We start from the raw sequence: 20,828 nt of genomic DNA, 5'->3' as shown, positions 1-20,828 counted from the left end.
AAGATAAATCATATCTCAAATTCCTGATTTAGATGTTATTCAGATGAGACTTTGTACTTAAAATTGATGCTGGAATGGCTTAAGGCTTTTGGGATTCTTGAGATGGGATGAATTTTTTTTGCATGTAAGAAGAACATGAATTTGAGTAACACAGAGCGGAATTTTATGGACTGAATTGTGTCCCCCTAAATACATATGTTTAAGCCTCAACTCCCAATGTGATGATGTTTGGAGATGAGGACTTTGAGAAATAATTAGGGTTAAATGAGGTAATAAGTGTGGGGTCCTAATCTGATGGGATTGTTGTCTTCACAAAAAGTGGAGGAGAGACCAGAATGTACGTGCTCCCTCCCTCCCTCTGTCTTTCTGTTTCTCTCTCTTTCTCTCTCTCTATCTCTCTCTCCATTCACAGAACTATTGTTGAAAAGATGTGGCAAAATTACTATTAATTGCAGTTTACATCATTTCAAAAATGTTAATCCCCAAAAAGATAAACAAATAGACTTCTCAATACAGTGATAATCCATTGATTAAACTTATGCACAAATATCAGTAGATTTTCTACATGTAACAAGTAATGCTGAAATACAATAATAGAAAATATCTCCCAATAACCAATTTTTAACAAAACTATACCCTTTTTAAAAATGATAAATTTCTGATCTATAAGATCCTATTATACCTATACAGGGATGAAAGACACAAAAAGATACCACTTCACACCCATCAGGATGGCTACTATCAGAAAAAAAAAAAAAAAAAAAAAAAAAACAGAAAATAACAAGTATTGACAAGGATGTGGAGAAATTGAAACAGAAAATAACTTGTACACTGCTAGTGGGAATGTAAAACAGTGTCGCTGCTGGAAAATAGTATGGTGGGTGATTCCTCAGAATACTTAGAAATATAATCACCACATGATACAGCAAGTTCACTTCTGGATGTATACACAAAATAATTGAAAACAGGGTCTTGAGATATTTGTAAGCCCATAGTCACAGAAACATTATACACAATAGCCCGAACATGGAAGAAACCCAAATATCCATTGACAGATGAATGGCTAAACAAAATGTGGCATATACATACAATAAAATGTTATTCACCCTTTAAAAGAAATGAAATTCTGACACACACTACAATATGTATGAACCTTAAGGACATCAGGCTTAGTGAAAAAAGCCAGGCTTTTTCAAAAAAGACAAATATGGCATGATTCATTCCATTTACATGAGTTACTGAAGTTGTCAAATTCAGAGACAGAAAGTAGAATAATAGTTTGCAGGGCCTGGGAAGAGGAGGAACGAGAGCTTATTGTTTAACTGATTTACAGTTTTGGCTTTGCAACTTGGAAAGAGCTCTGCAGAGGGATGATGTTGCACAACAATGGACTTAATGTCATGGAATTAAACACTTAAAAAGCATTCAGATGGTAAATTTTATGAGTATTGTACAACACTTGTGTGTGTATGTGTGTTTGCATGCGTATGTTATAAAAGGTCAAATAAACGCATAGAATAGAGAGACAAAGGTGATGAAATAGTAATTCACAGAAAAATTATAAATTTCCTATCGCCATCAAGTAACTGGGAAGCCCCATAGCATTAAAGAAATGTAAGTAGAATATAATTTTTTCTGGTCTATGAGCTTGTCAAAGATTAAAAGGGTTAATAATAACCTTTGAAAATCAGGTATGTATATAGTATTATTAATGGTCATCTCTGGGGGTTAGGATAAAATGAAAAACTATGGAAAGAAAAATCATAAAGGGAGATTAAAATATACTCTTTATAATTTTATATACTAAGTAGAAAATTAGGCAAAAATATGTGTGAATTTAGACTCCAGCATATGCAAAAAGCAAATAGTCATACATACAAGCACATACATATTCAATTATGTACTTATGTTTATATGATTATATGCATAATGCTATAAAACAGATTATAAGTTCCTTGAAAATATTCATGAAATAGTAACAAAAGTCAACAATGCTTTTGGCTTATAATTAAGGCAATCTAATCCATAATTTGACACTTTTTCTGGGTCATATTATGGTAACACAAATCAGTGATATTAAAAGTAAGCAGAATGGGGATAATGAAATAAACCTGGACTCATTTAGATGACCTTTGCAACCCAAACTCTTTATGTCCTAAAATGCATTCAGGATCACAAGTGTTTCTCCCACACTGAGTCCAGGCTTTACTGGGGAAAGCCCAAGGCCTCCCTGACTGGATACAGGGCCTCCAAAGGGACTACATGGAGGCAAAACATACAGCCAACTAGCATATCAGCTCAGGTCTTTCAGGGTAGACCTGTAAGCCCCAGAATGGAAGAGATGAAAGAAGAGCCCATGGCAAATGGCTAAAGGAAACTAGTTGGGTTAGAAGGTTTTCTCTGACTGCAGGCTCATGTGCTGCCATCTGGACTTCCATCTAGACTTAGAGTGGTTGGCCTAGGATATCAATAATACAGGTTTACCTAGAATGTATCCTAGTTGTAGTACTGAAAGTCTTACACACTAGTGAATCTGTCACTGGGATAGAAAAATTTCTGGTTGGAAACTACTATGGAAGGTTGCAGGGAAAAGAATAAAATATAAAATATTAATATAAAATGAAATATAAAAGATGAAAAAAATAGGGACTAAAAGCAACACTGTTTTAGTGTCAAATGACTAACGCACCAACTATCCATCTTCTATAGTTGCTATTGCTGCTTTTTTTTCTTTTTCTTCCCATTACTGCTGATGTTGGCAACCACAATCTGTGTGTTCACTCTGACTAATGTAACTTAAATGTGCAATTCAAAGGTATTGAAAGCATCAGTGTTAACAGTCCATCTTTGACTTATACTACAGAATAACTGTTGTATCAAGAGAGCACAGGTATAATTTTTCAAATTGAGAATATTGTAACTGTGTTTTCTAAGAACTTGGATTACAAAAATTAGAACAATTATAATACAAACACTAGAATGACCCAGATATCACAGATAAGGCGGCTAAATGACTGTATTATTATTATTATTGAATCAGAGTCTCGCTCTGTCACCTAGTCTGGAGTGCAGTGGCATGCCCTCGGCTCACTGCAACCTCTACCTCCCAAGTTCAAGCAATTAGCTAATTTATGTTCTTTCTTTTAAAGTCTTACATTTATGTACCTTCAGGATATATAATAATATAGGCTGAAAATTTTAAATAAAAAGAGAAATTTAAATAAAAATGAAAATTAAAATTTAAATTCCCAGTAAAGGATTGTTAGAGTTAAATTGCTATATATTTTTTCTTCTTTTTTTATTATTATTATACTTTAAGTTCTAGGGTACATGTGCATAACGTGCAGGTTTGTTACATATGTATACTTGTGCCATGTTGGTGTGCTACACCCATCAACTTGTCAGCACCCATCAACTCGTCATTTACTTCAGGTATAACTCCCAATGCAATCCCTCCACCCTCCCCCCTCCCCATAATAGGCCCCGGTGTGTGATGTTCCCTTTCCCGAGTCCAAGTGATCTCATTGTTCAGTTCCCACCTATGAGTGAAAACATGCAGTGATTGGTTTTCTGTTCTTGCGATAGTTTGCTGAGAATGATGGTTTCCAGCTGCATCCATGTCCCTACAAAAGACACAAACTCATCTTTTTTTATGGCTGCATAGTATTCCATGGTGTATATGTGCCACATTTTCTTAATCCAGTCCGTCACTGATGGACATTTGGGTTGATTCCAAGTCTTTGCTATTGTGAATAGTGCCACAATGAACATACATGTGCATGTGTCTTTATAGCAGCATGATTTATAATCCTTTGGGTACATACCCAGTAATGGGATGGCTGGGTCATAGAGTTCTTCTAGTTCTACATCCTTGAGGAATCCCCATACTGTTTTCCATAATGGTTGAACTAGTTTACAATCCCATCAACAGTGTAAAAGTGTTCCTATTTCTCCACATCCTCTCCAGCACCTGTTGTTTCCTGACCTTTTAATGATTGCCATTCTAACTGGTGTCAGATGGTATCTTGTTGTGGTTTTGATTTGCATTTCTCTGATGGCCAGTGATGATGAGCATTTTTTCATGTGTCTGTTGGCTGTATGAATGTCTTCTTTTGAGAAATGTCTGTTCATATACTTTGCCCACTTTTTGATGGGGTTGTTTGTTTTTTTCTTGTAAATTTGCTTGAGTTCTTTGTAGGTTCTGGATATTAGCCCTTTGCCAAATGAGTAGATTGCAAACATTTTCTCCCATTCTGTAGGTTGCCTGTTCACTCTGATGGTAGTTTCTTTTGCTGTGCAGAAGCTCTTTAGTTTAATTAGATCCCATTGGTCAATTTTGGCTTTTGTTGTCATTGCTTTTGGTGTTTTAGACATGAAGTCCTTGCCCATGCCTATGTCCTGAATGGTATTACCTAGGTTTTCTTCTAGGATTTTTATGGTATTAGGTCTAATATTTAAGTCTGTAATCCGTCTTGAATTAATTTTCATATAAAGAGTAAGGAAAGGATCCAGTTGCAGCTTTCTACTTATGGTGAGCTAATTTTCCCAGCACCATTTATTAAATAGGGAATCCTTTCCCCTTTTCTTGTTTTTCTCAGGTTTGTCAAAGATCAGATGGCTGTAGATGTGTCATATTATTTCTGAGGGCTCTGTTCGGTTCCATTGGTCTCCATCTCTGTTTTGGTACAGTACCATGCTGTTTTGGTTACTGTAGCCTTGTAGTATAGTTTGAAGTCAGGTAGCGTGATGCCTCCAGCTTTGTTCTTTTGACTTAGGATTGTCTTGGCGATGCGGACTCTTTTTTGGTTCCATATGAACTTTAAAGCAGTTTTTTCCAATTCTGTGAAGAAAGTCATTGGTAGCTTGATGGGGATGGCATTGAATCTATAAATTACCTTGGGCAGTATGGCCATTTTCATGATATTGATTCCTCCTATCCATGAGCATGGTATGTTCTTCCATTTGTTTGTGTCCTCTTTTATTTCACTGAGCAGTGGTTTGTAGTTCTCCTAGAAGAGGTCCTTCACATCCCTTGTAAGTTGGATTCCTAGGTATTTTATTCTCTTTGAAGCAATTGTGAATGGAAGTTCATTCATGATTTGGCTCTCTGTTTCTCTGTTATTGGTGTATAAGAATGCTTGTGAGTTTTGCACATTGATTTTGTATCCTGAGACTTTGCTGAAATTTCTTATCAGCTTAAGGAGATTTTGGGCTGAGACAATGGGGTTTTCTAAATATACAATCATGTCATCTGCAAACAGGGACAATTTGACTTCTTCTTTTCCTAACTGAATACCCTTCATTTCTTTCTCTTGCCTGATTGCTCTAGCCCAAACTTCCAACACTATGTTGAATAGGAGTGGTGAGAGAGGGCATCCCTGTCTTGTGCCAGTTTTCAAAGGGAATTTTTCCAGTTTTTGGCCATTCAGTATGATATTGGCTGTGGGTTTGTCATAAATAGCTCTTATTATTTTGAGATACATTCCATCAATACTGAATTTATTGAGCATTTTTAGCATGAAGGGCTGTTGAATTTTGTCAAAGGTCTTTTCTGCATCTATTGAGATAATCATGTGGTTCTTGTCTTTGGTTCTGTTTATATGCTGGATTATGTTTATTGATTTGCATATGTTGAACCAGCCTTGCATCCCAGGGATGAAGCCCACTTGATCATGGTGGATAAGCTTTTTGATGTGCTGCTGGATCCAGTTTGCAGTATTTTATTGAGGATTTTTACATCGATGTTCATCAGGGATATTGGTCTAAAATTCTCTTTTTTTGTTGTGTCTCTGCCAGGCTTTGGTATCAGGATGATGTTGGCCTCATAAAATGAGTTAGGGAGGATTCCCTCTTTTTCTATTGATTGGAATAGTTTCAGAAGGAATGGTACCAGCTCCTCCTTGTACCTCTGGTAGAATTCAGCTGTGAATCCATCTGGTCCTGGACTTTTTTTGGTTGGTAGGCTATTAATTATTGACTCAATTTCAGAGCCTGCTATTGGTCTACTCAGGGATTCAGCTTCTTCCTGGTTTAGTCTTGGGAGAGTGTAAGTGTCCAGGAAATTATCCATTTCTTCTAGATTTTCTAGTTTATTTGCTTGGAGGTGTTTATAGTATTCTCTGATGGTAGTTTGTATTTCTATGGGGTTGGTGGTGATATCCCCTTTATCATTTTTTATTGTGTCTATTTGATTCTTCTGTCTTTTCTTCTTCATTAGTCTTGTTAGCAGTCTATCAATTTTGTTGATCTTTTCAAAAAACCAACTCCTGGATTCATTGATTTTTTGGAGGGTTTTTTGTGTCTCTATCTCCTTCAGTTCTGCTCTGATCTTAGTTATTTCTTGCCTTCTGCTAGCTTTGGAATGTGTTTGCTCTTGCTTCTCTAGTTCTTTTAATTGTAATGTTAGAGTGTCAATTTTAGATCTTTCCAGCTTTCTCTTCTGGGTATTTAGTGCTATAAATTTCCCTCTACACACTGCTGTAAATGTGTCCCAGAGATTCTGGTATGTTGTATCTTTGTTCTCATTGGTTTCAAAGAACATCTTTATTTCTGCCTTCATTTCGTTATGTACCCAGTAGTCATTCAGGAGCAGGTTATTCAGTTTCCATGTAGTTGAGCGGTTTTGATTGAGTTTCTTAGTCCTGAGTTCTAGTTTGATTGCACTGTGGTCTGAGAGACAGTTTGTTATAATTTCTGTTCTTATACATTTGCTGAAGAGTGCTTTACTTCCAATTATGTAGTCAATTTTGGAATAAGTGTGATGTGGTGCTGAGAAGAATGTATATTCTGTTGATTTGGGGTGGAGAGTTCTGTAGATGTCTATTAGGTCCACTTAGTGCAGAGATGAGTTCAATTCCTGGATATCCTTGTTAACTTTCTGTCTCGTTGATCTGTCTAATGTTGACAGTGGGGTGTTGAAGTCTCCCATTATTATTGTATGGGAGTCTAAGTCTCTTTGTAAGTCTCTAAGGACTTGCTTTATGAATCTGGGTGCTCCTGTATTGGGTGCATATATATTTAGGATAGTTAGCTCTTCCTGTTGAATTGATCCCTTTACCATTATGTAATGGCCTTCTTTGTCTCTTTTGATCTTTGATGGTTTAAAGTCTGTTTTATCAGAGACTAGGATTGCAACCCCTGCTTTTTTTTTGTTTTCCATTTGCTTGGTAGATCTTCCTCCATCCCTTTATTCTGAGCCTATGTATGTCTCTGCATATGAGATGGGTTTCCTGAATACAGCAAACTGATGGGTCTTGACTCTTTATCCAGTTTGCCAGTCTGTGTCTTTTCATTGGAGCATTTAGTCCATTTACATTCAAGGTTAATATTGTTATGTGTGAATTTGATCCTGCCATTATGATATTAACTGGTTATTTTGCTCGTTAGTTGATGCAGTTTCTTTTTCCTAGCCTTATTGGTCTTTTACATTTTGGGCATGCTTGGTAGAAATGGCTTAAAAATGTTGTTCCTTCTGCTGCTTTTAATCTTGTGGTCTCTTATAAGGCAGGCCTGGTGGCAGTATCTCTCTTAAGCATTTGCTTATCTGTAAAGGATTTTATTTCTCCTTCACCATGAAACCAGTTTCATTGGATATGAAATCCTCGGGAGCCAGTACTCTTTTGCCAGTGCTTGAATATTGCCCCCACTCTCTTCTGCTTCGGTATTTCTGCCTCTAGAGATTCAAGGTTTGCCAGTCTGATGGGCTTCCCTTTGTGGGTAACCCAACCTTTCTCTCTGGCTGCCCTTAACATTTTTTCCTTCATTTCAACTTTGGTGAATCTGGCAATTATGTGTCTTGGAGTTGCTCTTCTCGAGGAGTATCTTTGTGGCATTCTCTGTATTTCCTGAATTTGGATGTTGGCCTGCCCTACTAGGTTGGGGAAGTTCTCCTGGATGATATCCTGAAGAGTGTTTTCTATCTTGGTTCCATTTTCCCCCTCACTTTCAGGCACCCCAATCGGACATAGATTTGGTCTTTTTACATAATCCCATACTTCTTGCAGGCTTTGTTCATTTCTTTTTCTTCTTTTTTCTTTAGATTTTTCTTCTCGCTTCATTTCATGCATTTGATCCTCACTCACTGATACTCTTTCTTCCAGTTGATCGAGTCAGTTACTGAAGCTTGTGTATTTGTCACGTATTTCTCGTGTCACGGTTTTCATCTCTATCAGTTCGTTTATGGCCTTCTCTGCATTAATTATTCTAGTTATCAATTCTTCCACTCTTTTTTCAAGATTTTTAGTTTCTTTGCGCTGGGTACGTAATTCCTCCTTTAGCTCTGAGAAGTTTGATGGACTGAAGCCTTCTTCTCTCATCTTTGTCAAAGTCATTCTCTGTCCAGCTTCGATCCGTTGCTGGTGATGAGCTGCGTTCCTTTGCAGGGGGAGATGCGCTCTTATTTTTTGAATTTCCGCTTTTTCTGCCCTGCTTTTTCCCCATCTTTGTGGTTTTATCTGCCTCTGGTCTTTGATGATGATGACGTACTGATGGGGTTTTGGTGTGGGTGTCCTTCCTGTTTGTTAGTTTTCCCTCTAACAGTCAGGACCCTCAGCTGTAGGTCTGTTGGAGATTACTTGAGGTCCACTCCAGGCCGTGTTTGCCTGGGTATCAGCAGCAGAGGCTGCAGAAGATAGAATATTGCTGAACAGCAAGTGTACCTGGCTGATTCTTGCTTTGGAAGCTTCCTCTCAGGGGTGTACTCCACCCTGTGAGGTGTGGGGTGTCAGTCTGCCCCTAGTGGGGGATGTCTCCCAGTCAGGCTACTAAGGGCTCAGAGACCCACTTGAGCAGGCAGTCTGTCCATTCTCAGATTTCAACCTCTGTGTTGGGAGATCCACTGCTCTCTTCAAAGCTGTCAGACAGAGTCGTTTGCGTCTGCAGAGGTTTCAGCTGCTTTTTGTTGTTGTTGTTGTTGTTTTTGTTGTTGTTTAGCTGTGCCCTGTCCCCAGAGGTCGAGTCTACAGAGACAGGCAGAACTCCTTGAGCTGCTGTGAGCTCCACCTAGTTGGAGCTTCCCAGCCGCTTTGTTTACCTACTTAAGCCTCAGCAATGGCAGGCGCCCCTCCCCTAGCCTGGCTGCTGTCTTGCCGGTAGATCCCAGACTGCTGTGCTAGCAACCAGGGAGGCTCCGTGGGCATGGGACCCTCCTGGCCATGTATGGGATATAATCTCCTGGTGTGCCCATTTGCTAAGACCCTTGGTAAAGCGCAGTATTCGGGTGGGAGTTACCCGATTTTCCAGGTGTTGTGTGTCTCAGTTCCCCTGGCTAGGAAAAGGGATTCCCTTCCCCCTTGGGCTTCCCAGGTGAGGCAATGCCTCACCCTGCTTCAGCTCTCGCTGGTTGGGCTGCAGCAGCTGACCAGCACCGATTGTCCGGCACTCCCTAGTGAGATGAACCCAGTACCTCAGTTGAAAATGCAGAAATCACCTGTCTTCTGTGTCGCTGGCCCTGGGAGCTGGAGACTGGAGCTGTTCCTGTTTGGCCATCTTGCTCCACCCCCTAAATTGCTATATTATAGGAATTTCTGTTTCTCACTGTAAACTACTGTTTACTGAAAATACATATTCAAATAAACATTTATTTTTCATGTTATCATATGAAAATAATAATATATGCATATAGTTATATGTTATAGGCTTAATTATTATGGGGTATTTTTTGTCTGATACATAGTTTGATGTGGCTTTGTACTGTCTCTTTAAAAAGCTGATCAGCCTATGTATGCTTTTATATAGCATCCAAGCTACAGATAAGTCTGCCCCAAAGTTTCAGGACTTTCTTGCAAGGTCCTAAAAGAGATAGGGGTAGAGGCCTGGCCAACATGGTGATACCCTTCCTCTACTAAAAATACAAAAATTAGCCAGTCGTGGTGGTGGGCACCTGTAATCCCAGCTACTCGGGAGCCTGAGGCTGGAGAATTGCTTGAACCCAGGAGGTGGAGGTTTCAGTGAGCAGAGATCGTGGCACTCCAGCCTGGGTGACAAGAGCGAAACTCCATCTCACACACAAAAAAAGAGAGAGATGAGGGTAGAGTTCGCAGCCCATTTATGCTCCCAGTTATTTGGGGTAGACTTATACCTTCTAGAACCAGGGTATGCCCTGCACCTCCAGTTGACCCCAATTCATCTAGGCCTGATTAATCTCAAAATACCACTCAGGAACATCAGGACAGGATTAGAAAGAGCAAATTTCCAAAGATTAGCATGGAGCCCTTACAATGCAGGAGAAAGACAACCAATTATAAGTGAATAGGAAGAAAAGACAGTCTGAAAGATTCTAGGGGCATTAATATAATAATGACTATACTGACACTATTATAAGCTCTAGTTTATAGGAGTTTATAATAAATACAGTAAACATAAATATAATAGTAAATATAAATATAGGAGATGATCCAAAGTGAACAGTTTAAATTAACTGGTCAAATTTTACACACCAAAATTTCTACTTTTAAAACTGCCTAACATTGGCCATACTTTTTCTCAGTAAACAATGTCAATGCTGATATAGAAAGAACAGCACAAACTTGCACTGTCAACATTTTTTAAATCTTACAAATAAAATAAAAGCATGTTGACATTAGTTGCTTTGTAATCTGGCTTGAAACCTATAATTTACTGTCTTACATACTATACATAATTAATACAATTTTAAGAACACTAACCAGCTGGTACTAAGTGTCCATCATCAGTACTTCCAAATGCTTCTTTCTTTGGTTTGCAGCGAGGAGGATTATACCCCTTTTCACAATGGCAATGGTTAAAATTGTTGCAAATCTTAAATAATAAAAAAAAGAATAATTTTGATGGAGACTAATGAATAATCTATACTTACTCCACAGAGCATCTCATTCTAGAGAATTTATCTAAATAGATAAATTTATTAAATTTTCCCTTGCTGATGTTCATACTATGCAAAGTACATCTAGCTTTTGTTATCAAATCAAATTTTTTCTAAAAAATTCTTTTAACTCCCCCCATAGCCAGGCCCAAATACCTCAAATTACCAGTAACTTGCCACTAATTATAATCTACTTGCTAGCTGACAGCCTAGACACTAAATTAACTTGCATGATTAGCAAGAAAATGCTAATGATCTTTATTTACCATTTCTGTCTTCTATTGCTTATAGCATATCCACCTCACATATCCATCAAACATTTTAAACATCCAGAATCATCTTAAATGTTTTCTCTTTGTCTTCTCTAATAAGTAGTTTGATAAGTTTCTTAAGAAGACAAAATTGAGGTTATAAATTATAGACTGTTTAATGACACCAAATGACATAAAAATGGCAAGCAAAAAAAGTCATTTTTTTAAAATCTTCAAATTGTTTGATTGTTAAAAGCAAGCTGCTTAAAATAAACATTGCAGTTACTTACTCCATGACCACTGCACTCAAGAGAAGCCTCGCACGTTTCAAAATCCATCAGGAATCTAACATGCTTACAACGCATTTTGAAACAATACTAAAAACAAAGCAAAAAAGTACAAAATAAAATCAGTCAAAAAATCAGATTTTGTGCATGGCTAACACGTTTAAAAATTCAAGAAAATACTAGAATTCATATTATCAAAAGTTTGCATTAAAAAGCTGTGAGTGTCCAGTGAAAAAAAAATAATTGTGACTACATTGAAGTAAACATGAAATAAACTACGTACTTTCAGATTGTAAAGATGTAATCATATGTAAGAAACCAGAGGTGTTATTTTCTTTCCATTTAGTATCAGAAGTCAACTTAGATAAATTACTGGAAAAAAACAACTTGATTAGTCCTTTGAGTTCAAGAATTATCTGAAGAACGTTTTTAAATATACCCATGTGTGGGCTCCCCTTGAGAGCATTATATCAAAAACTCTGGGGAGAGGATCCAGTTGTTTCTCAAGAGCAGCCAGGTTGGAGAACTATTGAGTAGAGAAGTGAGATCTCAAAATCATGAGTATCAGCAGCAAAGGAAGATAGTTTACTCTTCCATATGACAAAATACAAAGAAAGAGGGAAGAAAGGGCAACAGGTAATTATATGAGGTAATGGGACAATGGGACACTCCCCTTGGTGAGATGGATAAAAGGCCTTCTAAGAAAGAAAAGTTTCATGGGTGAATTTAAATTTTTCTAAGGTCTGACATACATTTATGTGATCTTCTTTAATTATCAAAAAACTGTCACTAAATTCACCATGTTGTGAAAGAGTTTTATATTTGGAGTGAGTTTTGTCTTTGGGTCATAATAACGACTATATGCAGAAACAGGAGAGTCAGGACTCTGTAATGGAGGTTTGAGCTAATACCATTTAGATTTTGATGGTAAGGGAGGCTTCAGATCATATTTGTATTCCATATATTCTGAAATGAGCAAGAAATAACAGGGACTCTGTTTTTTTTATGTGCTATTTATTATCAAAATGCTACTAAATAGAAATAAATTTGTATTTAGCAAGTCTACTCAGAAGCTTTCTCTCAAAAATAGTATGTTAATTTAACTTCACATAGTATCTTCTTGACTTAAATCAATTAGACTATTAAAATCATATTAAATATATTGTTAATTTATAGAATATTACATGTTTCCAATAATATTGCATAATTATATTGTGCAACATTAATTAATTGTTAATGTTTTCATATTTTGGTATGTTATATAAATAATAACAATAATGCACATATAGTAGAACATAATATTCTAATAATAGTTTAATTAAAGTATTCATCTACCAATCAGGAAAAAATCAGAGTCCATTAGAAAAAGTAAAAACCAACACATATTTGGCTTTTCTATTGAAACAATAAATACAATTCAAAAAATGTTATCGCAAAAACCATGCTAATGAAGAAAAATTCTTGCTCACATAATATCTTACTCAACCAAAACTATTATTCATTTGAGATCTTCAGCTCTTTTCTAAAGATTTACTCACTAATAATGTATGCAAAATTACTAGATTATATATGTCAGAACATCAAAAAATTTATGTATAAAAATTACTAAAATATTATATTGCTCTTAAAAGAGGTGTGAAGATCATTAATAACATATACTGCTGAACTTGTAAATAAATAGGGAAAATGGAGAATTGCCTAACTTTTCAATATTCTATTTAAACATTCTTTAAGAGACCCACCTAAGGTCCACCTAAAGACTATGTAATCATTTGAGTGAAAATTCATACCATGTAAAGACATTACCAGGTGAATGGGTAGAACAAAAAGGAGAGATGGAAACATAACAAATATATTAGCACAGGAGGCTTGTTTGAATGTGCAGGTCTGAGACCCCTTTCTCTATCCAGAGACATAAGGAAAACTGTGGGAGTGAGAAACTTGGGACCTGATGGAGAACTCCACCGTACCTCTCCCCTACAGAGAGACATGCAGTTGGCTGGCCTGACGAATCTCCTATCCTTCCAGGAGACACCAGCAAAGACCATGGAGAGCCCCAGGCGCAATAGGTAAACCAAGCCAACCAAACAACATTGTAAAGGCTCTGACTGCCTTTGGAACAACCCATAAAAGAAGGCCAAGACCTAAATGAGATTGCTTGCTGCTAAAACAGTGCTTTATATTTGACACAGAGTCTCCTAACATAATAAATACAATTTCTGGATGCAACTAAGTCTTTCCAAGAGCTGAGAAAATCACAACTTGAATGATAAAAGACAACCAACTGATATCAGAACCAAGATGATTCAGATGATAGGATTATATGACAAGGACTGTAAAGCAGCTATTATAAAAATAAATGAATAATCAATTACAAATCTTCTTGAAACAAATTAAAAAATACAAAAATCTTAGCAAAGGAACAGGTGATATAAAAATAAACCAAATGGGAATTATAGAATGAAAAAATAGAATAATCTAAATTAAAAAAAAAAAAAAAAGCCAAGTGACTGAGCTCAAATCAGTAAACTTGAAATAGCAAAGAAATGTTTATCAGAAATCTTGGAACACCACCAAGGAAGTAAAAAACAAGGAAAGGAAGATGAGTAAACAAAATGGACTATCTATTTCTTTATAGGTTTTTAAAATTACAGTTAATGATTGAAACAAAAATTGTAACACCACCTATGATACTTAAATGTAGGGAAGGTAAATCAACTAAAATGGGAGCGAGGTTGTTTTCTCATTTCACTCAAAGTGGCCTCTTTAGGCCACATACATATATCGTAAGACCTTGAGCAGCCACTATGAAAACTACTCAAAGAGATGGCTGACTTAGAAACATTATAACTGGATCAATATAGTATCCTAAAACAATGTTTAAATCACCCATTGAAAGGCAAGAAAAGACAAAAGTAAGAACAGGAACCAGAGGAAACAAATAATGAAATAACATACTTAGGCAATAACATTACACCAACCAAAAGACCAGGCCACACTGTATTGAAGGCATAACTCAACTATGTGATGCTTTTAAAAACTCTCCCCAAATTCAATGGCAGAGATAGATTTAAATAAAAAGGACAGAAAAAATATATCGTTCAAACTTTTATCCATAAAAGCAGGAGTAGCTATATTTATACTTTAGAGTAGACTTCAGAGCAAAGAAAATTACTAAAGACAAATGAAGACACTATGTCATGATATGATAATCATTCCAACAATAACACACAATTATCCTAAATATCTACACCCCAAACCACAAAGCCTCCAAACATGAGGGAAAAAGTAATAGCACTGAAAGGAAAATAGACAAATCCACAATTGAAGTGGATATTTTGACACCTTTGTCTCAGTAATTTACAGAAATTATACAGAAAGTCAGCAGATATACGGGAATCTGAACAAAATAGGATTTAATTGACACATATACAGGTCACTACAACCAGTAGCAACAGAATATACATTTCTACAAGCACCTATGGAATATGCAGCAAGATATATCATATTCCTTATCATAAAGAAAACCTCAACAAGTTTTTAAAAATTAAAATTATGAGAACATGTTCTCTGATAATAATAAAATCGAACCTGTAATCAGTAAAAGAAATACAATAGGAAAATCTCTAAATATGTTGAAATAAAACAATACATTCATCAAAAATTCATGTATCAAATAACCCTCAAAGAAACTAAAAAAAAATACATAGAACCAAAAGAAAACAAAAATATACATTAAAATATGTACGATGCAGCTAAAACAGTTCTGTGAGGGAGATTTATAAGACCAAATGCTATAAAGGAGAAAAAGCCTCAAAGCAATCATTGAAGTTACCACTTCAAGAAACTGGAGGAAAGGAAGAAGAAATTAAACTCAAAGCAAAAGAAAGTAAATTATAATAAAAGCAGAAATCAATGAAATTGATTGAAAGTTCCATATGAAATTAAAAACTGGAAAATAATAAAGAAACCAATATAACAGAGTGGAGTCTTGAAATTTTTTTATGAAATTAATAAATTGTTACCAAGACTGAGAAAAACCAATGAAACAAAAAGCAAATTCTTTGAAATTTTTTATGAAATTAATAACTTTAGCAAGACTGACAAGTTTAAAAAAGAAGACGCAAATCACCAATATCAGAAATGAGATAAAGGATATCATTGCAGATCCTGCAGCCATTACACAGAATAATGAAGAAATACTATGAACAGCTTTACATTTATAAATTCAGAAACTTTGAGGAAATTGACCAATTTCTAGCAAACCATGAACAACCAAAAATCACCAAGAAACAGCTTATAATCTGAAGACCATTACAACAACTGAAGAAATCGAATTCATAGTTTAAAACCTCCTAAAAAGTGAAATTTCCAGGCCCAAATGATTTCACTGGAGAATTCTATCAACATTTAAAGAAAAAATTAACATACATTTTACACAATCTCTTTCCAAAAATAGAAGAATAAAAAACAGTTTTCAATTAATTTTATAATGCCATATAAAATGACCAAAATCAGATAAACACATTGCAACAACAGCAATAAAAAAAAACTACAGACCAATACCCCTCATGAATTTGGATACAAAGATTATTCAACAAAATATTAGCAAACTAAATGCAACAATGCATAAAAAATTTATACATAATGACCAAGGGATATTAACACCAAGTAAGTAATGCTGGTTCTACATTTAAAAATTGATTAATGTAATCCAACATTCAATGAACTAAAGAAGAAAAATCATGTGACCACATCAGTCGACACACAAAAAGCATTTGACAAAATTCAAGACACAAGTATAATAAAAACCTTCAATAAGTTAGCAGTAGAAAATGGTTGACTCAACTTAAGGGGCATCTGCAAAAAAAAAAAAAAAAAAACCTACATCTAACATCATATTTAATGATGGCAGACTTAATACATTCCTCTTAGATTAGGAAAAAGTCCAGGACATCCTCTCTCAACACTCTTATTCAACATCATACTGTAAGTTCTAACCATTGCAGTAAAGCAAGAAAAAGAAATAAAACATATACAGATTGAAAAGGAAAAAATAAAATGATCTCTATTTCCAAATTATTTTCTACATAAAAAAATCCCAAGAAATCCACAATCAAACTCCTACAACTAAGTTAACACAGGACAGTTGCAGGATAAAAGATCCACACCCAAAATTCAATAAGAAATGGGGAAAGGACTCTCTAATAAATAAATGGTTCTGGGATAGCTGGTTAGCCAAATGCAGAAGAATGAATCTGGACCCTTACCTTTAACAATATACAAAACTTAACCATCAGAGAAATGCAAATCAAAACCACAATGAGATACCATCTCACACCAGTTAGAATGACGATCATTAAAAAGTCAGGGAACAACAGGTGCTGGAGAGGATGTGGAGAAATAGGAACACTTTTACACTGTTGGTGGGATTGTAAACTAGTTCAACCATTATGGAAAACAGTATGGCGATTCCTCAAGGATCTAGAACTAGATGTACCATACGACCCAGCCATCCCATTACTGGGTATATACCCAAAGGATTATAAATTATGCTGCTATAAAGACACATGCACACGTATGTTTATTGCAGCACTATTCACAATAGCAAAGACTTGGAATCAACCCAAATGTCCATCAGTGACAGATTGGATTAAGAAAATGTGGCACATATACACCATGGAATACTACGCAGCCATAAAAAAGGATGAGTTTGTGTCCTTTGTAGGGACATGGATGCAGCTGGAAACCATCATTCTCAGCAAACTATCACAAGAACAGAAAACCAAACACCGCATGTTCTCACTCATAGGTGGGAACTGAACAATGAGATCACTTGGACTCAGGAAGGGGAACATCACACACCAGGGCCTATCATGGGGAGGGGGGAGGGGGGAGGGATTGCATTGGGAGTTATACCTGATGTAAATGATGAGTTGATGGGTGCAGCAGACCAACATGGCACAAGTATACATATGTAACAAACCTGCACGTTATGCACATGTACCCTACAACTTAAAGTATAATAATAATAAATAAATTTTAAAAAAAAAGATACAAAAAAAACCAAAAACTTAACTGAAGATAGATTCAAAACTTAAACCTAAAACATGAAACTATAACAATTCCTGAAGAAAGTCTAGGAAACAACTCTTCTGTCCAAAAGATTTAGGATTAAAACTCCAAATAGAATTTAGGACTAAAACTCCAAAAGCAAATGCAACAACAACAACAAAAAAATAGATAGGATTTAATTAAACTAAAAAAAGTGTCTACATAGCAAACAAATAACAACAGAGTAAACAGACAACCTACAAAATGGGAGAAAATATTTGCAAACTATGCATCCAACAAAGAACTGATATCCAGAATCCACCAGGAACGCAACAACTTAACTGAAAAACAAATAATCCCAGTAACAAGTGGGCAAAGGACATGAACAGACATCTCTCAAAAGAAGATATACGAGTGGCTAGCAAACATATGATAAAATGCTGAGCATCACCAAAGATCAGAGAAATGTAACTTAAAGTTATGATGACACCCTATCTCACATCAGTCCAAATGGCTTTTTTCTTTTTCTTTTGTTTTTTTTTTTTTTGAGATGGAGTCTCACTCTGTCACCCAGGCTGGAGCTCAGTGGCACAATCTCTGCTCACTGCAAGCTCCACCTCCAGCGTTCATGCCATTCCTCTGTCTCAGCCTCCCAAGTAGCTGGGACTACAGGCACCCGCCACCACGCCCGGCTAATTTTTTTGTATTTTTAGTAGAGATAGGGTTTCACTGTGTTAGCCAGGAAGGTCTCGATCTCCTGACCTCATGATCCACCTTCGTCAGCCTCCCAAAGTGCTGGGACTACAGGTGTGCGCCACCATGACAGGCCTCAGAATGGTTATTCTTAAAAAGTCTAAAAACAATAGATGTTGGTGAGGATGTGGATAAAACGTAACACATATATAATTATATATATGTGAAGAAAAGGTAACACATATACATAATTCAGGTGGAGAAAAGGTAACACACATATATAATTCATGTGTAAACATAACACAGATATATAATTCATTTATTATATAGTATATAATTAATTATATACTATATAATATATAATAAATGAATTATTTATCTAAATTTATCAATATCTTTATATATCTAGATATATATCTTTATCTTTTATATAAATATCTTTTATAAAAATCTTTATATATCTAGATATATAATTCATTTATTATATATAAGAATTCATTATAAATAATAAATTATATTAATTATATTATATATCTAATAAATGCATTTATCATATATTATATTTAAATGAATTTGTTACATATTATTTATGTATTTATATTATATATATTACTATGTAGTAATTCTTGTATTATATATCTATATATCTAGGTATATAACTCATTTATTATATATGATTATATATGAATTTATTCTGAATTTATCATATATGAATTATATAATTCATTTATTATGCATTAATATATTATATATTAATATAATATATATATAAATTACAAAATATATTATATATAATATATTTATTATATATTATATATTATAAATGAATTATATATCTAGATATATAAAGATATATCATACATTAATTACTATATAGCAATAAAAATAATTAAATCATGTCCCATGCAGTACAGCAATATGGATAAAGGTAGACACCATTATCATATATATGAACTAACTCAGAAATTGAAAATCAAATACCATGTGTTCTCACTTATAAGTGAAAGCTAAAAAATGGGTACACATGGACATAATGATGGAAATAATAGGCACCAGGAACCCCAAAAGTGGGGAAAAATCAGGCGGTTAGGGTTGAAAAATAACTGACTGGAGACAATGTTCATTATTCAGGTGACAGGCACACTAGATGTCAAAACTTCACCAATACCTGCACATGTACCTCCCTGAATCTATAAAAATTTAAAAATAAATTATTTAATCTATCAAAAATTTAGAATAATAATTTCTAATAAAAAAGTAAATTAAAAATCTGGAAAAATAATCTAAGTAAAACTGTAAACTTCACAAAGCTATAGAAATTAAACAAAACACTCTTAAGGAACCAGTGAAACAAAGAAAGAATCACTAAGAAAATTAAAAAACACTTACAAACAAATAGAAATATAAACTCAATATTCCAAAACTTATGGAATGCAGTGAAAGAAGTTCTAGGGGGAAAACTTATTAGCATAAATGATACATAAAAAAGAAGAAAAATTTAAAATCAACAACCTAACTTTACAACTTAAGGAAATAGAAAAAAACAAAACAAAATAAACCAAATTCTAGCAGAAGGAAGAAAATAAAGAGTAAAGCAGAGATAAAATACAGAGTAAAACAATAAAGTTAATGAAACCAAAAATTGGTTCTTTGAAAAGATGAACAAAATTGACAAACCTTTATCTAGACATACTAATAAAGACAGAAAACTCAAATTACTAAAATCAGGAATAAAAGTGAGAACATTACTACCAATTCTTCAGAAATAGAAAGGATTATAAGAATACCAAGACCAATTGTTTACCAGTGGACTGGATTAGCTTGATAAAACTGACAAATTAATAGAAACAAAAAACCTATCAACACTATGAAGAACTTAAAAACCTGAACAGTCTCCTAACTCATAAGGAGATTTAATTAATAATTCAATTAATTAATTAATTAATAATCATAAACCTTCCTATGAAGAAAATTTCTGGACGTAATGGCTTCAAATGTGTAAAGAAGAATTAACACCAGTTCTTCTCAAATTTTTCCAAAAACATGAAGAAGAGGAAACATATTCTAACTCATTTTATAAGGACAGCATTATCCTGATATCAAAGCCAGAAAAATACACTATAAAGAAAAAATACAGACCAATAACCATTATGAACATAGATGCAGAATCCTCAGTAAAATGCTGGCAAACTGCGCTATATTAGGAGTACACACTATGATCAACTGCAATTTCTGGAATGCAAGGATGGTTCAATGTATGATAACTGACCAATGTAATAACCACATTAATAGAATGAAGGAGAAAAACAAAACGATCATCTTAATTGATAAAGAAAAGGTTTTAACAAAATTCAACACCTTTCATGACACAAACACCCAAAGTACACTCAGTCATGAAGTAGAAGAAAACTACCTCAACATGATAAAAATCCATATATAAAAACCCCACAGCTGACATTATACTTAATGATACGACTTTAAAGCTTCTCCTCTAAGATCAGGAACAGGGCAAGGATACTTCCTTTCACCACTTCTCTTCAACATTGTACTGGAAGTTCTAGTCAGAGATATTAGGCAAGAAAAAGAAATAAAAGGCATCCAAATTGGAAAGGAACAATTAAAACTTTTCTGTTTCCAGAGGACATAATTTTACAGGTAGAAAACTCTAAGGATTACACCAAGCTGTTGGAATTAACAATGTAT

The 20,828-nt window shown here is 34.8% G+C and overlaps 1 protein-coding gene across 1 annotated transcript in view; it reads right to left on the bottom strand.

The window, feature by feature from the left end:
- LOC101008408 (disintegrin and metalloproteinase domain-containing protein 5) overlaps positions 1-20,828 on the bottom strand; it is a 135,208-nt gene that overhangs the window by 12,297 nt on the left and 102,083 nt on the right. The window contains exons 17-18 of the mRNA XM_021942241.2: positions 11,382-11,468; positions 10,665-10,776 (exon numbers count right to left, since the gene is read on the bottom strand). Of these exons, the coding sequence (XP_021797933.1) occupies positions 10,665-10,776; positions 11,382-11,468 (199 nt within the window). The remainder of the gene's footprint in view (positions 1-10,664; positions 10,777-11,381; positions 11,469-20,828) is intronic.

This window comes from Papio anubis, chromosome 8 (assembly GCF_008728515.1).
Source record: "Papio anubis isolate 15944 chromosome 8, Panubis1.0, whole genome shotgun sequence".
NCBI classification, from domain to species: domain Eukaryota; kingdom Metazoa; phylum Chordata; class Mammalia; order Primates; family Cercopithecidae; genus Papio; species Papio anubis.
Note: the sequence above shows the minus strand (reverse complement) of the source record. Positions and strands in the feature narration are given on the sequence as shown.